The 20,506-nt window shown below is 55.0% G+C and overlaps 1 protein-coding gene across 1 annotated transcript in view; it reads left to right on the forward strand.

The window, feature by feature from the left end:
- The window catches only part of TMEM132C (transmembrane protein 132C), a gene marked incomplete at its 5' end in the record, with an annotated part of 290,448 nt that overhangs the window by 261,525 nt on the left and 8,417 nt on the right, over positions 1-20,506 (forward strand). The window contains 3 exons of the mRNA XM_080822233.1: positions 3,212-3,355; positions 18,042-18,247; positions 19,672-19,945. Coding sequence (XP_080678359.1) covers positions 3,212-3,355; positions 18,042-18,247; positions 19,672-19,945 — 624 coding nt within the window. The remainder of the gene's footprint in view (positions 1-3,211; positions 3,356-18,041; positions 18,248-19,671; positions 19,946-20,506) is intronic.

Below are 20,506 nucleotides of genomic sequence, written 5' to 3' on the forward strand. Positions count from 1 at the left end.
GCCCCACAGAACCTTAATTACCCCTTCCAAGATACCTCCTACCTTTAAATACAGTCACGCCGAGGATTAGGGCCTCAGTATATGGATTTGGGATCAGAGGCACGATTCAGTCCACAGCACAAACAGATCCCAACCTCCAGAAATCCCGAGTCTAACCTAGACTACTAAAACAAGCATCCAGCTCATCAAGGGCAGGGGGGTGCGTGGGTGGCAAAAACCAGTATCAAAACGTGCCCTTGCATGCTGGCTACATGATTATAGGTGCAGTAACCAGACGCCTGAAGTAAAAACGTTCAAAACTGAACTTAGTCCCACAGGCTGTGCCTCCTGGTTCATCAGACGGGCTCCCTTCATATCCGGAGAAAGGAGTGTGTGTGACAGTGACAAACTTGCCCAAGCTCTCCAGATTTACTCTTACTTCTTTAATAAAAGGCGGGGGGTAATTTATTTATTTGAGAGACAGAGAGAGCATGTAGAGTAGGGAGGAGGAGAGGGAGAGACTCTCCAGCAGACTTCCTTCTGAGCACAGAGCCAGCGACCCTGAGATCGGGGCCTGAGCCGAAACGAAGAGTCAGACACTCAACCGACTGAGCCACCCAGGCACCCTCTTCTTATTTCTTGCTCTGACTCTATGCCCGGGGCTGGTCCCCACTCACAGCTCAGAGCCCCAGGCTGTCGCAGCAGCTGCCATCTGGAATACTTCTGGCCATTCTGCCTCGGGAAAAGTCCCTAGAGGAATGTGGGTAACTGTCCTTGCCCAGAAGTGACCCACGCCATGTCAGCCAGAATTAGTCATGCAGCTCCCGCCAACCACACAGACTCTGTGCGTGAAACACACCTTCCCAAGGTGGCCAGAAGCCAGAAGGCAGGGGGCCTGTAGCTTTGTCCACATGGGTCAGCCTCGTGGGACACAGCGCAGGGCAGAGTGGATCTGGAGGGACCCACAGAAGACACTCAGCATGTGACCCACACCCCAGCACCTCTCCAGCCAAGCCCAGGGGCTTATGCCCCCGCATCCATAGTTCAAACAGAGACGCTCGACTCAGTCTGAGCCACTGACTCCCCAACGCTTCCTCTACCCATTTGGAATCTCCGTGACAGTTAATTCTCTGCTCCTGGAATTTTGGGTGGCCGGGGAGACCCCTACTATGTCCACCCAGTCTGAATCTGGACGTGATTCCGTTTAGGGCCAGGAAGTGTTACCGGGTGGGGGCAGGGAGTATGTGTGCATGTGTGTACCTGCAATGACCATTAGGAACCTAATCACAATTAACCCACGAGGGAGCTTGCTGGCTTAATGAAGCCATTAGCCAAAGACCATTCTGAGAGAGGAAATGTAAAGACTGAGCTCTGAGCACATTACCTGTAATGAACCTGAAAATGGACTTGGGGAATTTCTGCGGTATTCTTAGCATCGGGAATGGCCAGTGTGTGAGCCGCCAGGTTGCAGCCCCGGCGCTGGGAATCCTGCGGACCCAGGAGAAGCCCCGGCAGAGGGTTGTGTCACCGCTGGTGGGTGGGCAGCAGCCTCAGAGAGAGGCTGGGACTCTGCTCCTAACTGATGACTCTTTCAGATGTGCGCCTGTTTAATGCAAAGGGTCATTTCTGGGTCCGTTGCTTCCCTGGAGAAAGAAGTGAGGAAATCTCTTTCCTTACAACTCCAGCTTCAAAGAGGAGCGGTGTTTCTGGAGCCGGATTTTGGGACGAATTGACCCAGAGGTAAAAGGTGTGGACAGACATCCCAAAGCCACAGACCTTTTTTTTTTTTTTTTTTAATCTTCATTTGGCCCTAAAGGGAAAAATGACCAAAGGGCTTCCAGACAGAAAAGAGACTCTCTTATCACTTTGAACATCCCTACCTGGGTGGGAGACACGATGCTAATTGTATTGCACGATCTTGGTGTGAACAGAATGAGCCCAAGTGCCTAGAGCTGGGATGGAAAGGGCTCCCACGGGTAGTGGAGAAAGAGCCTTTGGTTTGCATCAAAGTCTGCATGAAAGACGGCGCCCCGGCGGTCCAGCGCCCGTCCAAGGTCTAGCGATCCTGGGCGTCGGGGGATACAAGTGACTGACTCACTGATCTTGGAGCGGACATCGGCTCTGGTTTGCTGGCTGGGACTCTCTTCACTCCCTCTTCTTCCCAGAGTGGCCTTTCTTCTGGGTCAGTGTGAGTCACAGGGAGGCCATCCTCCCCTGGACAAGGGATGGGCCTTGAGCCCCCGCGAGACCAACCAGACTGCCCTCCCCCCTCCACCCCGAATGCAGCTCCTCAGCAGAGGGACTCAGAAGAGAAATGGCTGAAGCCGTTCCCTCCACTCCCCAACGTCCCGGTTTTCAACGTCCTGGAAGCACGTCGGGGGCCTACTTTTCCGAGGCCTGCTGCGACTTTTCCTGTGACCCTCAGAGCCGCCCAGGACCCAGCTGATAAGAACCGGTGTTAGTTCCCTATTCCCATACCAGATGAATCCCAACTTACTATATTACAGTTCTGAACATCGGAAATCAGAAGTGAGTCTTACAAAGCTAAAATCAAGGAGTCAGAAGGGCTGGGTTCTCTCTGGAAGCTGTAGGCAAGGATTGGTCCTTTTCTAAACCCTGGGGGCCCCCCACATCTCCCAGGTCGTGATCATATCCCCCTGACCCCTGCCTCATTACCCGCCTTGCCCCCTCTTCCTCTGACCCTCATGGTCACCTCCTATGAAGGACTCTCGTGATTCCGTTGGGTCTGCCTCAGGTTGCCCAGGACAGTCTGCCCGTCTCAATATCCGCCCCTTCATCACAACTGCAGAGGCCCTTAGACCACGTAACAGAATAGACTCACCCGTTCCGGAGATTAGAGCTCGGGCTTTGGGGTGGGGAGGCGCGTTGCTCAAACGACCGCCACACCTTGCTCAGACTAGACGGAGTTCCTTTCCGTTGCCTACAACCCAAACCCGACCGATAACGTCACTTCCCCTCGGTCTCGGCAAAGGAAGAAAAAAGTACCAGATAGCCATTGCAGCGGGTCACTAAGAACATGATCCTAAGTAAAACTAAATTGTTAAATGTTCTTGGAAAGTGATCCCCAAGAACGGCCTTTCTTTGCCCAAGGGGAGGGCTACAGCATCAGGTTCTCGACAAAGACCACCCGGCAAACACTTTGGAAGGTTCCCCGTAGTGTTCCAGAGCACTGACTAGCTCCCTTGACCCAGATACATGTTTCCTCCGCCAGGACACGGAAATTCTGAACACCGCCATACTCACAGGGAAGACGGTATCCCTGCCCATCAGGGTGGTCTCCGTGGAGGAGAACAGCGCCGTGACGGATATCTCGGAGTCGGTGGAGTGCAAGTCCACAGATGAGAACGTCATCAAGGTAAGCGCCACACTGATCACCTGCTTGGACGGATGGGAACTTCCGCTGTGCACCCCATTCGCTGGGAAGGTTCGCCCCCTGCCCAGAAATGAGCAGTTCAGCGGGTGGGTTTAGGTACACCACACTTTCAGTTGCTCCACTAAATTTTTCCACTTCGATATTCTATATCGGCATCACTCCCAACCCGGTATTCATCGAGTATGCTTTGGGCTGCGGTTCAAACCCCGAATACGCAGAGGAAGCAAGCAGGTGAGGGGCCCCAGGGGCAGAGGTAAGCCAGACGCGCCCGGGGGCAGAGGTAAGCCAGGACGGCCCATTCTCGGCTACTGCTAGTTGTGGCTGGGAGTACATGGGAGTCAGTATTGCTGTCTTCTCAAAAGAAACTACAGATTTGGATTTTATGTAAAGATCGCTTGGGTTCCCCCATGGGCAACCAATTATAATTTTTATTCATGGGCAAAAAATACATCTGCAGTGTGAGTCCGGCCCATGGGCAGCTCTTGGAACCACTGATAGGGCAGATCGTGAACGGTGAGTCGAATCCGGCCCCCCTCCTCTGTTGTGTAAACAAAGTTTTATTGGAACGTGTCCCCTCAAACCTATTTCTGTATTGTCTGTGATGGCTTTTGCATGACTGCAGGAGGGTCCCGTGATGACCTACAAAACTAACACATCTATTCGTTCGCCTTCCCATGGAAAAGTTTCCCTAGAAAAGCCCTGATCTAAAGACTAAGTTTCTTGATGGAATGACCCTAAATCTTGGTCTTTCCCGCCAATATTCACTGTGATGTGCCCACAATGCTTGTTCAAGGAATAAGACACCATGAGGGCTGTTCCAAGCCAGAAATGAACCATTTGGTCTTTCTCCATATGTTTTGTAGTCCTGGAAACACACCCAGAAGAAAACATAAAAGATCCAAGGCAAGCAAGTGGATAATGGTTTTTTCCCTCAAGTGGGGTCTGACACATGGCATCAGAGTCTTTTCTCTGGGGTTAAAAGCAGCATGTGTTGTCAAAGAGAACCATACAAATCACAGAGTGCGGGGGTTAGGGTGGAAAGACCCTTCCCTGCAGACCGCAACCCCCGCTCAGCTCTGACCGCCCAGCACTCTCGGAGCATTGGGCAGAGGGTGGCATGCAAGCCGTCTGGGTCGTGACAACCTCCCGGTGGCGGCAAGGGACCCCAGCAACACCAGGATGTTCTCACCGCTTTCTGACTATTGTAGGCAGCATCTCAAGGAAGAGATGCTTTTTCCTAATTCCCCCGAGAGTGACTGATGAGTAATGGCTGTCCCAAACCCACAGTGCCTTACAGAAGACCCGAGAGGCCTGCGGGGGCAGGGGGAGGGGAAGAAGTGCTGAGCCATACTGTCCAAGAGAAGCCACGTGGGCCACACACATGGTTTCAGTGTCTCCAGTGGTCCCACTCAGAAAAGGAAGGACGGTGAAGCTAATTGTTTTAAATGCATGTATTTAACCCGTCGTATGAAAAACATGATCATTTCCCATGCAATCGATATAAAAATGATGAATGCGACATTTCGTTATTTTTTGGCACCCAGTCTTTCGAATCCACTGCGTATGTGCACGTAGGGCACGTGTCCAACCCGACCCCACTCCAGGGCCTCCCGGCCGCCGTGGCCAATGGCTCCTCCACTGGACACAAAGATCTCAACACGGGGGCAGGATTTCGTAATGTTGGCTCTGCCGGTATTTTGTGCCTGGTAATTCTTTGCTGGGGGGCTGTCTGTGTGTTAGAGAACCACTGCTCTGAGGAAAGCCTGCTCTGTTTCTGGCTGGACCATCACCCCACTTCCTTGTGGCCGAATCACCCCACATTCTTGGCGAGGCCAAGGTGGGGAGGAGCCCCTTGGTTCGATCTGGGGCCTGCCCTGCCCCAGCCACAGTCACACACCCCGTCCTTGGCAACCATCAGTCTTTATGACCGATCTGCAATTCCCCTAAGAGCCAGGACTCCTGGTAAGGAAGTGTGACCCTTTGAAAGGACACTTTCACACTGATGGCTTTTCAGAGATGGTTAAAAAGTCCCTCCATGAGCCGACAAAATCCCCAGAAACAAGTTTCACTGTAGTTGTTGGCGTAACTACCTTTAGCTCATCTTAAATGAGTTTGTCATGGAGTCGTTACTTACTACCGTTTTAGAGAGTAGGAAAAGAGAAAGCTAGTATTCCTGGTATTTCCAGGAATATACTAGCGTTTCCAGGAATGGGATCAGTATCTTTAGAGAAACAAATGTATCCGAACTAAAAATTGCCACCTGGAACGACTTTGGAGTCGCTGCCCCAGGCTGCTGACGAAGCAACGGGTCATCCCAGGTCAGCAGAAGCCGGGTGGGGATTTGGGAACAGGCTGGGCAGACTCGGACTCCGTCCCCAGGACGCAGACTCAGCCCGTGGTTCAGGGTCTGATGACGTCAGCAATACTCGCCGAGGTAGTGGGACACAGCTCGGGGTGCCGTGGAGAGGAGGCGGGGAGGGAACGTGTGGCAGGTGCAGGAGGGTCCGGATTTGGACGGAGCTGAGTTCTATAGACAATGCCGAAGGCTCTGACATCCTCCCTGGGCACAATCGGGCAAAACAAACTGCCCCAGCTTGCTGCTGGAAGAAGCGACCCCTGGTCGGGGACAGAGTGTGGCCAGTGTTTCTGCGTCTCCTGCCCTAGATGCCTGAGCTCTTCTCCCCATGGGGTCGTGCCAGGGGCCACGCCAGGGACACCAATGCATGCAGGCTCAGTTGTGAGAGAAGAGCCCTGGGCTTTGGGGGCCCAAGTCCTTAATAACGGGCTGCAGACCGGACCAGGCTGGCCTCTTGATCTGAGACGTCCACCTTCCAGAACCGTGGGAGCCATGAACATCCAAGACGCCCGGTCAGAGCAGCCCATGGACTGAGGCAAAAAGCCCACCTGTCCTTCACCCCAGAGAGAGAGAGAGTGTGTGTCTCTGTCCTGCTTGGCCACAAGCATGCCTGCCTTGTGCTCTTTAAGGGGACCCTGTCTCTGCCTTCCAAGGCTGCTCGTTAGGTGGAGACCCTTGAAAAACAGCATTCAGACAAAGGCAATAGAGGCTTTGCTTGTAGGATGTGCAAGAGAACCATGGAGAGATCTTCCAAAGCCTTCGCAGCCTCCCCGTCCCGAGCTCTGCAGTCTTGAGCAATTCGTACATCCTCTCCCCTGCCTGGTCTCCTTCGGAAAGTGGGGACCGTCACAGTCCCTAGTCCAGAAGGCCACTGTGATGATTATCAAGTATCATCAATCACAAAAAGGACTTGACCTAGTAGCCCACACATGGGAAGGGCTTAGCTCTGAGCCCGGTTCGCTCCGGCACCCCTTCGACAGCCCCGGGAGGGACACTGGGGGCTGTGGGCCCATGTGCTATGCACGCTGTTGCTAAAATAATTAGAATTGCAACTCGCTTCATGGGTATAGTTCAGCGATACCTTAGTGAACTTCCTGGGCTGGGTAACCATCGCCATGACCCAGTTTTAGAATATTTTTGTCACCCAATTTGCCATTAATCTCCATCCCCACCCCTAGCCCTGGGCAACCACTAATCTACTTTCTGTCTCTATAGATTTGCCTTTTTTGGACATTTCATAGAAATGGAATCATACAGTATGTGGTCTCTTATTAAAGCAGCTCGCCGAGCGTTTCTTACACATCTCTCTTGACACATCGATGCATATCCATATATAGAAAAATAATTTTTGAAACATGAGATCACGAAACACAAACTGCCTTCACCACAATTTTTGTAACTGTCAAATCTATACCCCCCCCCACACACACACACCCCTGCGTATCCGTCAGCCCCCCGGGGTCAGTGTGGACCTACCCGCCCTCCTTCTGTCCCTTTTTCCCCGTGGATGATCACGCACACAGAGAAGCACGGTCCGTCCCCCTGTGCCGAGATGGGCCCCAGCATGTACACGGTTCTGCCTGTTCCCTCCTCTCACCTGTGACGCCCCCCCCCCCGGTGTGCCCCTGACCGGTGAGTATCTGGGGAAGGGAAGCCGCCGGTGCCGAGGGTCTGGTCTGGGGTGCGCTCAGCACCCCGAGCGTGGGTTTGCAGGCACCGAGTGTTGAGTGGGGGGCGGGCTGGGAGCTCCGGGATCGTCTGCGGGGATGTCCATCCAGCAGGAGGAAGAGCGGCTTCAGTCTCCAGGAACAGGAAAAGGGAGGAGATATGGGATGTGGCCGAGCAGCCCCAGGGCCCTCGTGACCCCCACGGAGTGCTGGCTGTCCCCATCTGTCCACACGCCTGCCCCCGTGGTCCCAAAACTTCCTCTCTACTGAAGGCGCTTTGGATCCACAAGCTCCAAGTCCTTGGGAAGCTGGGTTCTTGGCAGCAGCCCCAGGGGGTCGGTCTGTGAGGCCGGGCCCACTGTGGGTGGTGCCCCTGGGCCCCGGGGCAGAGTGGGCAGGCTGTCCCTGGGAGAGAAGAGCGGCCCCGCACTCAACGCTGGAGGGCGCTGGGAGAAGCACCTTCATCCCCAAGACCCACGGAGTGAAAGCAGACCCAGAAGCACAGAGCCCTTCCTGGGCCGCAGGGGGCCAGGTGCCGGGCCCAGCCGGGCCCCTTCCCAGCGACGTCTCCGCTGCCGAGTGAGGATGCTCCCTGCACGAGAGGAATGGCTAGGATCCAGGGGCTCCATGAACCAGTCAATATTTTATTTTTGACTTTCTGTCTCTTTCGTGCTGATTGAATTCTGAGACAAGCTGTCCCATCCCGGGATGGCTGCAAGTGGCTACAAAACCTTATTTTTACATGTAGAATATCCTAGAAAAAATGTACAAATGCCTTTAGTGCAGCCCGGAAAGCCCCCCAGATTCCCTCTGATCGCACCAGCGTAGCTCGTGGGTTCAACGGGAGTCAGCGGCCGCGGCCAGGGGAATGCGCAAAGGGGAATGCGCAGCTCTGGTTGTGGTCACATGACCCTACTCTGGAGGCCAGAGGCGGGGCTTCACGCACACCTCCCACTGATGGGCGGGACACGAGGGTGCTCCACTGAGACACGCTGGGCCCAGGAGAGAGAACAGGTGCCTGGAATGGGGCTCCTCCCCTCCCAGACCCTTACTCCTTGTGACCAGGCCTTTCCCCGTCCCAGGACCTTCCTCCCATTTCTTAATGTGGCCTGGGTTGGGAGAAAGCGCCGCTCCAGCCCGGTCCGTGAATCCCTTTCCTTCCTTGGTTTCTCTTGGTGACGTTAGAGCAGTGACGTGCCCCAAAGGAGCCACTGGCCAGGAGGAAGCAGAGGAGTCTGAGCTCTCTGGGAGTCTCCCGGCAAGCCTGTGTCCCTGGTTCTCCCAGGAGGACATGGCCCTGCAGCCGGCTGAGGAAGCCAGCGGGTGATCGCCAAGGAAGCAGACACCTGGCGCGTGGACAGCTCGAGTGGGGCGATCCCGAATCAGAAGACGAAAACACCCAGATAAACACAGCAGGCTTGCCTGAGACTCAGACCCAGCTTCCTCTGGCCCCCGAGCTCCCAGAGGGGCGACAAGGGTGGTCACGGCCAGGGGGCCTGGTCCCGGGGCCCCAGGACACCCCTCCCAAGATGCCCCCGTCCGACGTGTGGCTGGACTGTTTCCGTGCTCGCTGCCTGGACACCCCTGCGATGACACCCTCTGCTCCTCACCCCCGGTGACAGAGAGACACCCCTGTGTTCAGGGAGCGGCTACCCCCCGCCCTGGGTAGCTCTGCCAGGCCTGGTTCAGAGAGAAGCCGTGGGGTACCCAGCCCCACCATCACAGGACTGCTCCGGGCCCTCTGTCCTGGTTCCCAGCACTTTGGGATCTCAGGTGGTATCACCGGAGGAAAATGAGGCAGATGGCTCCCAGGGACAGGGCTTCGGTGACTCGGCATGAACTCCTGGAGAGGCAGGGCCGATCTGTTCAAAGCTGTCACTCTGGAAACTTCTTTCCACGCCCCTCCTCCAGGCAGGAACAACCAGAGCCCTGTAAAGACACTTCTGGGGCTAAGGTGGTCCGTCTGCCCGACCCTCCGCAGATGCCCCCTCCCCGGCCCGGCGTGACCTGCCCGCCCACCGTGTGGCAGGCACTGGGCTAATTCCTGCATTTGCGGGGTTTCTCATCTGACCCTCCTGGCAGATCTGAACTGCCGTAGTCTCCCTGCACCACGCGCCCCAGCCGGCTCCCGGACACGGATCCCCAGCTGCCCTGTTCCTCTGCAGCAGGCCGGTCCCCGCCTCGGGGCCTGCGCACAGCAGAAGGGGCCGTGCTGAGCCCTGGGCATTTGCTCTGAGGATGGACACTGAATTCCACCCTCTCCGCACACACACGTCCACACTTGCGATGGGAACCGTGTCAGCGGCCCGTGCACGCTGCGTAGCTGGACCGCGGCGATCTTCTCACACTGTGGACCCGCACGAAGCATCGAGGCGGACGTCTTAAACACTTGCAACTGAGACACGTCGAAAATATCTCCGTTAAGTCTCAGAGAATACCACAGAAGCTTTTCTTTTCCTTCAGAAAACTACATTGCTCCTAAACGTCCACGGAGGGCCACGTGCTCAGGGGACAGAGCTGTAACTCTGCTCTCAAAGTCACGGGAGTCACTGTACATGACGGCGTGAGACCGACTCCTGAAAAGAGAAGGAAAGAAATTGGGTTTACTAAGACTCTCGAAGGCGAGCGCCTTGACTCGGAGACCTCAGAGAAGGAAGACCGTGTTATCACAGACCGCAAGCAATGTCTTTAAACCCATTGTCCTTTTTAATTCCAAAGTGAAAGAACAGAGATAACTTTTCACCGATTGCATTGGGAAAGACCATTAAAAAAAAGAGAGAATGGGAGAGCCTTTCTGGGGCGAAACCATGGTTGTCACATCCAAGGCCAAGGGCTCCTAGCTGTGGGACCTTGGACGGGTTGTTCGACCTCTCTGTGCCCGTGTCCTTGCCTGGAAAGTGTTTGCCCATGCTCAACACGGAATCTAGTATACAGCAGACACTGTGTAAATGCTCCCTCCTCCCCCAGCCAGGCCTGGCCCAGCATAGCCACCTCCGAGGGAGGACAGGATTCCCAAGCCGAGCCTGCGTGGTGTGTCCCGGTCTCAGCAGCATTCCTCAAGGTCAGCGGGATAAAGTGCAAGTTACCGGTGATCAGATTTCTGGGGTGGTGGGAATCCCATTAGGCCTCCACAGTGAGGGACAGGAAGGGAAAAGAGGGAGGCCCCTAGAACTCGCCTCGGAAATGCTGGCCGGCCCCAGGCTGCCGGTCCCCTGTCCTTGTCCCTTTGAGTCACAGCTGATGTGACGCCTTCAGTGACAAGGGAACCCGGCCTCCAGGAAACGAGAAGCTTCCCCGGGGGCACCATGGGGGAAAGCCATGGACCGGAAGGGCCGTGGGGGATGGGCACCGAGAAAGGAAGGGGGTCCTTATCCCAAAACTGGGTCCAGACTAATGCCACTGCTCTAGAACGAGAAGCACTCCATAGGGTTTTCCCGAATCCACTGTGTCCTTCCTAAACCTGGGAGCAGGGCGCCCCGTCTTCTCTTCCTCCCAACCCTCCAGCAGCCTCTCTTCTTCCCAAGGAGGAGAGACAGAAGGCGTCCAGCGGTCTGCAGGCTCAGCCGGAGAGGACCCCTCAGTGCAGAGGGGCTAGGACGGGCTCCACGGGCCTCATTCCAGGGCGGTGGAGAGACAGCAGCGACGTCGGGGAAAGCCTCTCGTGGCAGAGCACACAAGGCCTGCCCGAACACTCGTGGCGCCCTAAACCCTGGCTGGGACCAGCCTGCTGTCCCTTCCGTTCACATTGTCCCTGCCCAGCTCATCACAGGGCCAGGCCCACATCAGCAGGAAGGGGAAATAGAGTCCGCCCGCAGTAGGAAAGAGGGAAGGATCAAAACCGAACAGGTCCATCGTCATGATGGATGCTGTGGGCATCAGGGTGGAGGACCGAGGTGTGGGGTCGACTCCCTGTGCGGCTCACTGACTACCTGCTGTGTGATGTTGGGCGAGTTACATCACCTCTCTGTGCCTTCGATTCCTCACTTGAAATATGGATAGGATTCGAAAGATAAGGCAGCTCTCTCTCATGTGTTCTTGGCGAGAGTTTGGTGACATCATCCATGGGAACCTGTCAGAGTGGCTCCTGGCTTAGTGTAAACACTCAGCAAATGTTTGTTGTTGCTGTTACAGAGTGTACGATCACCCGTGAAAACCCGCCTCCTTGTGGGCACCTGTGTGTGCAGGCATCGGTGCGGGCACCTGTGTGTGCATCTGTGTGTGTGAGCACCTGTGTGTGCGGGCATCTGTATATGCACCTGTGCTGTGCACCTGTGTGTGTGCACCTGCATGTATGTGTCCCATGTGCATACATGTTTGTGCACCTGTCTGCACCTGTGTGTGTGTACACCTGTGCGTGCACTTGTGCATGTGGGCACCTGTACATGCACGCATCTGCATGTGTGTGCACCTGTGCACAGTGGGGGGAGTAGGTAGCCCCGAGTGGCCCCTCCAGTAGGAAGGGTGTGGAAAGCCCCATACCTGAGCACCAGGTACTATTTTAGGCACTGAAAAAACACTGAACAGAGCAGTCATAAAGCTTTGTCATCCTGGAGTTTATGTTCTAGAAATAGAGCGCAAATAATAACCACAATAAATGCCTGAAATGCGTAGCGTATGAGAGAGTAATACAGGAAAAACAAGAAGAATAAAGCAAGGGAGGGGTCTGGAGTTGTGATCCACATACAGATGTTGGAGACAGGGCCTCTGGGGAGTGGACGTGAGGGTAAGGCAGCACTTCTCAGCCGCGGCCACACTGACATTTGGGATCTGCTGACCTTTGCTGGGAACTGTCCTGTACAGTGCAGGATGTTGAACAGCAGCGTTGGCCTCAACCATTAGGTACCAGTCACCTGTCTTCCAGCCATGACAACCCCTCCCCTAGTGGTGACAACCCAGAAGATCTCCAAGTATTGTCAAATGTCTCCTAGGGGACACATTGGGCCCTGGTTGGGAGCCACTCTGTGGAAGACCTAAAGGAGACAAGGAACAAATCGCACAGGCAAGTGGGGGGGGAGCCTTCAGGGAGCAGGAACAGCACGTGCAAAGGTCCTGTGGCAGGAAGGCCAGCGAGGACACAGGGCACGAGGTGGGTGCATGGAGGATGCTCGGGAGAGATCCCAGGCGAGCATCAGGGAAGAACTCATACTCCTCGAAGGATTTTGTCAGAGTTGAAAAGAGTTCTGTGATTCACACAAAGCCCCTGATTAAGAAGATGGGAAAACGTGGAGAAGCGGTCTCTGTGCTGGAAGTTCCCATTCACCCTTTCGGATCCCTGTACCACCTCCTCCTGTTCCGGGAGGCTGACCTTTGTGGCCGCTTTGCTAGGTGCAGCCATCCCTGGTTTCCCTGCGTGCTGAGGCCGTGGGAGACTCCGGCAGATGCGGGGAGGGGGAGAGACGTCAGCATGTTCATCCCTCTGGGCCCCTTCCGCAAGCCTGTGGTTGACAGCGGCTGCACCCTCCACCAGGGTCACACTTAAAGCAATGCTCTTCTCCCCCAGGGCTGGAGGCCAGCCGTCTGAAATCAGGCTGTGCACAGGGCCCCACTCCCTCTGAAGTCTCCGGAGGGCTGGGGGAGCATCCGTGCCTTGCGTCTGCCAGCTCCGGGCGGCTGCAGTCCTCACTGTTCCCTGGTGCGCGGCCGCACCTCTCCATCTCCGCCGGTGTCCCCGCATCACCCCCCGGGGGCTGCCTCCACGTCCTCCTCTCCTCCTGTGCGGACACCAGCCCTCTGTGGACCCCTCCGAGCTGGTATGACCTCGTTTCAGCTGATGACATCTGCAAAGACCCTATTTCCACACCAGCTCCCGGTCTGAGGTTCTGGGCAACGTGGATTCTCTTGAACCCTCTCCCCCGTCTGTCTGGCGGGCAGTGCTGTCTCCTGCTAGTTTCCCGGAGCCGGGACCACAGCTTTGTCCAGAGCGCCTTTGTCACACTCTCCTCCGGGTTGCATGTAGCGTCTGTTTCCGGCCCAGATTTGGACCGATCCAGCCCGCCCAAGTGGGCTCTTTTGGGATGCGCTAAGGGACAGACGGCAAGGCCAGCCTATGGAGAGGAAGCAGATATGACCCCTCCCAGACTCGCCGGCCAGCGACCTCTCTCAGCCCCTTCCTTTCCCCACTCCCTTGCCAGCAGGAACGGAGATGACCCCAAGACCCCCTGCGGCTCAAGGGTGACTTCCAAGGCCCCCGTCTCAGGCTGCCGCCTGCGAAGACAACACCGTCAAAGCCGTCCGGCAAATCCGCCACCGGCAGCCGCCATCAGCAGGTGCTGGCCTCCCCCGTCTCGCCACGGCAGGCCGGTCCCCCGTCCACGAGCCCCAGCTCCCCAGCTTCCTCTTCTCCAGAAGGGACAACGATTGCCGCCTGCAGCTCCGGAAAGGGACTGAAACGAGGAAAGCACCTTGCGGACGTTCTTCCGGAAGAAGGCATCGCCGCGGCCCAGGATCGAGCGGTATCTTGTGTGAACAGAGCGAGGCCACCAACTCAGGAGTACGAGAAATGTAAATCTGACTTTTTTGTGTCCGAATTTAATTTCTATTTCCAGCCCCAGGCTCCCAAGTGGCAAAAAGCAAACAAACAAACAAACCAAAAAACCAACCCACGAAAAACCAAAACCAAAACAACTATGCTAGGAGTTTGATTTTCAAACATATTAAGTTTGAGATGCTAATTAGAGATCCGGGTGGAGATGCTGAATAAGCCACTGGGTTCTGGAGGTCGGGTTCTGGGAGTCGTTGGCACAGAGGTGGTTGGAAGCATCGTAACGGAACGATTACAGTCATGGACGGAGGGTGTTATGGGCTGGATGTCTGTGTGCCCTCCCCCGATTCCTGGGTTGAGACCCTAACTCGCCATGTGATGGTATGAGGAGGTGGGGCTTTGGGGAGGTGACTGGGTCGTGAGGGTGGGGGCCCTCGTGGGTGGGGTGGGACCAGTGACCTTAGAACAGAGTCCGCGGAGAGCTCCCTCACCCCTTCCGCCGCGGGAGGACAGAGCGAGGAGGTGGCATCTGTGCGGTGGGACGGGGCCTCGCCGGACGAGGGATCCGTTGGCGTCCTCCGCTGGGCTTCCAGCCTCCGGACATGTGAGAACCCGCCGTCCATCCTGGGAGCGCCCAGTCGGCCACACTCCATTCCAGCGGCCCGAATGCACTAAGACAGGAAGCGGAAGATTCCGTGGAAACGGAGGAGGGGCGATTGCATTATTTCAAGTAGCGAGTCTCCACATGTGGTCCCCAGACCTAGAGCATCAGCGTCACCTGGGACCTTGTTGGAAATGCAGTCGTGGGTCCCCCTCCCCAGACCTGCTCAGTCCCAGACGCTGGGGGTGGGTCTAACCATCTATGTATTGACCTGCCCTCTCAGATGATGAGTTTGGAAACTGCTTGCCTGCTGTTTCAGGCAGAAGTCGTACTGGATGTCAATGGCTGGCCAGCAGGTGGCTTTGCCCTCCCCGCGGACAGTGCTCCCCAAGCGGTTCCCCATGGGCAAGAGGCGGGCGATGTCATAAGGAAGTTGCCGAGGCCCGAGGGACAACAGAAGGTGTCCACTGACCACGTGCCGCTCAACCAGACCCACCCTGGCCCCTCCAGGTCCTAAGAGCAGACTTGGTGGCGGGGTCAGTGGCCACCACGCATTTGGACAGGAGAGTTTAAATGTCCGAGTGGGCAGAAGCCAGCGGGCAGCTTTCCCAGTGGGCGGCCCGCCCACCACAAAAGACGAGAAAGCGTCCCAGAAACAAAGCCAAGGGACTGAAGAGATTCCTGTGGGGTTTTTCGGTTCCTGTTTTGCAGATAAGCCAACTCATTTTGTGATATTGTGGTTCTCACTTCTGGCCACTTAGGAGATGATTAATGCATCCCGAGACTTCCCCCAGACATTTATGACACCTGCAGGAATAGCGGTGACAATGGCTCTATCATGCACCACAACGTCATACCCTTGGCGTTCGTCTTAATTATTTATATATTCTGGAGCGGTCAGGTTCCCTCCCACCGGAGCTCAAGAAGGTAATAAATGAGCGAAGTCAATGGTCTGTAAATTACAACATTGATTAAAGAAGTGATTACTGATATAACTCTTGCTCGGCTATTATGCTAATGTCTGCCCAGATCCAGGACAGTGTTTACATGCTAATGGCAAGTCTGGGACAGCAACTAAAATTGGTTTCCGCCCTTAATCAGTAGGTAAACATTTTTAAACCACCCTTGACCATGAGTGAGAAGATCCGTCCTGTGTTCCCCTCCCAGCTGCCCCTGCCACTGTCCCCAGCAGATGGGGGAAATTCTCTCAGCCCAGCCCTCACCAGCTGCCCTTCCAAACAGAAGCAAGCGTTGGAGATGACAATTGGGCCCAGAGTAGCCATCCATGGCTCCCAGAAGCTGGGGAAAGAAAGGGTGATCACACGAGTTCAGTGTTTAGCATCGATGTGATTTAACAGGGTCTGCAGACCCTCGGAAGGAGACACTGCTCCTTCTAGAGTACACAGTCCTGACAAGAGGCAGGTAAGCAAATTGGCAATTATAGCTTAGTATGGTAAGTGCTATATGAGGAGTCCACCTGTGACTTTATTAACTCCAAAATGTTACGCAAAACTGTATGTATATGTATGCCCATAGCAAGAATTAGCTTGACATGTGTTCGCGAAGGAGTCAGTGGCCCCCAAAAGATTAGGAAACACTGCTTGAGAACTTTCTGGAAGCTTTCAAGTAAATGTCTTGCATTTCCATTGCTCTTGGCTCTGTCATATCTCAGTTTCTAACCACATCTCCCCTCACCCCAAGATCCTTGTTTGGTTGTCCTGAAGCAGGCATCTCCGTGAAGAAAGGGTCCTGTTGGTTCATCCACCTACCTGTCCACTCAACCATCAGCCCACCCACACATCCATCCATCCATCCATACTTACATACATATACGCACCCACCCACCCAACTACCCATCTGTCCATCCATCCACCCATCCATATACCCATCCATATATCCACCCACTCACCCATCCATCCACTCATCCATCCAACCATGAACCCTTCTACCCACCACCCACCCATCCACACACCCAAAGATACATACTTCACCCATTCATCTACCCACCCATCCATTCATCCGTCCATCTACGCACCCATCCATCAGTGCATACATACGTTCGTTCATCTGTCCATCCAGTGGCCACTCTGCTAAGCTCCTGCTTCATGAGCATCTGCTGTGCGGAACCAAAAGATCAAGGACTTAAAAAGATATACTTCTTTCCTTCAAGGATTTCATAGTTTGGTGGTCGATCTGGACACATGGGGCCAGTATAAATCACATTTTATCAACTTGAATATGCAAGGCAGTCATGTCATTTCTTGAAAACACTAGTGGATTTCTAGTCTCAGTTTTCAATTCATTAGAGCTACAGAACATAATCCCCGTCTAATTTTCAAAAGATATAAATATGGCCACGGCCCTGGGACGGGGGGGGGATGCTTCCTGTCTCCAAATGTTCTCTTTACAGTCCCTACGGGCATCTGTTACCAGAGTTACCTCGCATATGGTCCCACCCCTGTCCGTGGTGCCTCTTCCAGCCCACTCCTAGGGGACACAGGCGTCTTCCTGGTTTTTTGTTTTTTGTTTTTTTGTTTTCCACATGAGAATGTCCACGGGGCTGTGTACAGATTCATCTCCCTAAGGGTTTAGACTTTGGAACACAAAATCTTAATGCTTGCAGACTTTTATTTTATTTTCTATGTGTTTATCCTGCTTTGTGCTCTGTCTCAGCCCTTTCCTGAGGCAATGATGCGGTAGGAATGGGAAAAGCAAAGGGAGGACTGCAGGAGGAGGGGACATAGGTTGGTAGCCACTAATGCAGTGTGGCTATTCACAGGCTAAGCAGTTATAATACAAATACATAAAGGATCCCGGGGGCTGGGGAGGTGCCTGGCCAGGCCAGTAGGGAAGGAAGGATGTTCTTAGGCAAAGGGAGCCCCAGATGCAGAGGCCTGGATGTCTCAGACTATCAGGAGTGTGCATGATCGGAGGAGATCAGTGGTCACGCTGCAGAGGAAGAAGGTAGCACAAGCCCTTCAGGTCCTGGGAGGTTGCTTGGGGTGTGGCTCATTTCATGAGCAGACATCAGCCTGAGGAACAGACACCTCTGGAGCCCCCTGAGACGGCAGACTCGGCGGCAGCTCACTTTGTGACTGGACCACACTCCAGCTCAAGCTACTACTGTTTTCTATCCCGGGGTCTTCTCAGATGCCATGGGCTAGGGTGTCAGCCTGGAAGTGCCAGGGGGTTAACACACAGGGGTGCTGAGAGATGGGAGCTGGTAGATAATGTTTCTGCCTCTTATCCTTCAGGGGGACAATTTTGTAGGCTTTCAGGAGGTTCCAGAGAAACTGATCCATAGCAAAAAAGACAAAAATAAAAGTAAAGATGTAGTTTTCTATTGACTTATCTTCTTTTTCTGTCTCTCTCAGTCTGCTCCTCAGCCCCTCTTCCCTGGGGCCATCTCCCAAGTAGACCAGGTGCACAGAATCCTTGTCTCAGGCTCTGCCTTGGGAGGACCCTAAATTAAGCATGTGTGCTCTGCTGGAGAAAAAGACAAATGGAAGAAGAGTGGTCTGCAGGGCCCGGGGACTTCTCCACCTCCCTTTCTGTCTTTGCAGGTGTCTGACCGCTGTGACTACATCTTTGTCAACGGCAAGGAGATGAAGGGCAAGGTGGATGCGATGGTGAACTTCACCTACCAGCACCTGAGTGCCTCCCTGCACATCACCGTGTGGGTGCCCCGGCTGCCCCTGCAGATTGAGGTCTCTGACACAGAGCTGAGCCAGATCAAAGGCTGGAGGGTCCCCATTGTGGCCAGTAAGAGGTAAGCCTGGATTGGGGAGATGTACCGGGGCTACGATCACAACGGTTTTGTTTACTGACCCCACTGCCGGAGCCAGGACAGGGCCCAGCACATAGTAGACACTGGTATGATTGTGAGACTACATTCTCTCCAGCCTCACCGAGGCCCAGGGTAACCAGCCAGGCAGGAGTCTAAACAGTAGGATCTCATCAACCCCAGACCATCTGCACACTGCACTTGGGCGTCTGGTAGACCAGGACTCCCCCAGAAGGAAGCGACAGAAGTGATACATTTTTCTAGCCCCTCAGCCCCCAGGGAGGTTTGAGTTTGGGGTTCTTTTCTCGAAGTGAAGCAGTGATTTCTTTTTCTGTGCTTTACAAATACCCATAAGCTTGATCAGTTCTGTGCATAGAAATTCCTGCATAAAATGTGATGGCATTTATACGGGACCATGGTCTTACTATTTGTTCTTAAGCCAAAGCAAACAAAACAAGGCTCTAATTTATTCCGTGTGACTCTGGATTGCCACATGTAGGAGCTGGGGTCTGGTCTCCTCGGTCCCGTGCCCCGCCCCGCATCATGAGTTGTCGCATCCCTTGTCTCTTGCCTGGGATCTTCTGTCCTGAACCCTCGGGGGTGTTTCCCAGAGTCTCCCAGACAGAAGGTCTTCATTTTAAGGGGCGAGCCAGCATGCGTTCCAGAAGACGCTGCCTCCCTCTCCCCAGGGAGACCTTGAAAGAATCTGGCCCAAGTGTGGAGGGACAGCTGGGAATCCAGGCAGTCCTTCAGACTGATAGGTGGTCATGAGGGAGCAAGAGAACTAGTGTGCTGTGTCCCTGAAGACGGCAGACCCGAGACTTCCTAGCTCTGTGAGCTTGCGCCCACGGTCCCGAACCTCTCCCACACCCCCAAAACATAACAACAGCTAGTTCTGCCTCACAGGGTTATGAGATGAAGAGCCCATACCCGGGGAGCCTGGACGGGCTCATCTCAAGAGCATGGCACAGCTCTGCCCACTAGACCTTGCAGCGGTGGTGGAATGTTCTAGAACCACGTTGTCCACTGCCGCTAGCATGTGTGGTTGTGGAGCGCTTGCCATAGAGCTTCTGTGACGAGGAAACTTCAACTTTCCCGATTTCGTTCTTACTCACTTAAATTAAGTTGTAAATAGGCACACGTGGTTAGTTGCTACTTCTTCACTGGACAGCGTAGACTTTGTCAATGCTGGCTCTTAAGTCTTTCGTCAACGACTGTGTCCAAGAAAGAGATGTCCCACCCTCTGCATTGCCTGTGATGGACCTGGCGCTCCGGTGGGGTCCCAAGGCTCCCGCCCGGGGTGCTGTCCCCTGGAGGCGCAGGCAGGCACCTGCCTGTCTGGCTTGGGATTCCGGCGCGTCTCCGATTCCATTCCCGGGGCCTGAGAGCTTCTTCGGGCTCCCCCGCAGGCCCACGAGGGAGAGCGAGGATGAAGACGAGGAGGAGCGGCGGGGCCGCGGCTGTGCCCTGCAGTACCAGCACGCCACCGTGGGCGTCCTCACCCAGTTCGTGGCTGAGGGCGCCGGCCCGTGGGGCCAGCTGAGCTACATGCTGGGCCCCGACTGGCAGGTCGACGTCACCCACCTGGTGGCAGACTTCATGAAGCTGGAGGAACCCCACGTGGCCACCCTCCAGGACAGCAGGGTCCTGGTCGGGCAGGAGGTCGGGATGACCACCATCCAGGTAGGGAGCCCGGGATTTCTGCATGCTCAGTGGCAAACACCGTGCCAGGCACCGGGGGAGGCTCGTAGGAAGGGCAGGTCATTGTGCCCAATTCCTGACCCCCAGAGTGGCGTCCTCGGGACACCAGAAGGTGAGCCTGGGTCAGCTCTGGGAGTCCCAACCTTCTTGCAAACCACATGGAGAAGGAGGTGGCCATAAAGCCTTAGCACCCCGTATGTCCCCTCTCCCACCTCCTGCGTCCTCCACTCCCGACACCTTCCAGCACTCCCCGTCCTGCCTCTGACTCCCCTCACTTCATCTCGCCGCCCGCATTTCTACCTCCTACACGTCCCAGAAGCCACCTCCCTCTTCCCTCTGCGCTGCTCCTGCTCGGGGCCCTGGGAAGCTGCGTCCCTTCTTCCCTTAAAGCTTCTAGTCTTTCTGTCGTGGACTCATCCAACAAACTCTCTTCAGAGTCTACTAACCTTCTATTCAAGGAAATGCATAGTACGGTGGGATCTCGGATCAGATGGCAGATCATGTCAGATGGTTTTTCCCGAAAACCCTCAAGTTGTACCCCCC

The sequence above is a fragment of the Martes martes genome (assembly GCF_963455335.1).
Source record: "Martes martes genome assembly, chromosome: 13".
Taxonomy (NCBI): domain Eukaryota; kingdom Metazoa; phylum Chordata; class Mammalia; order Carnivora; family Mustelidae; genus Martes; species Martes martes.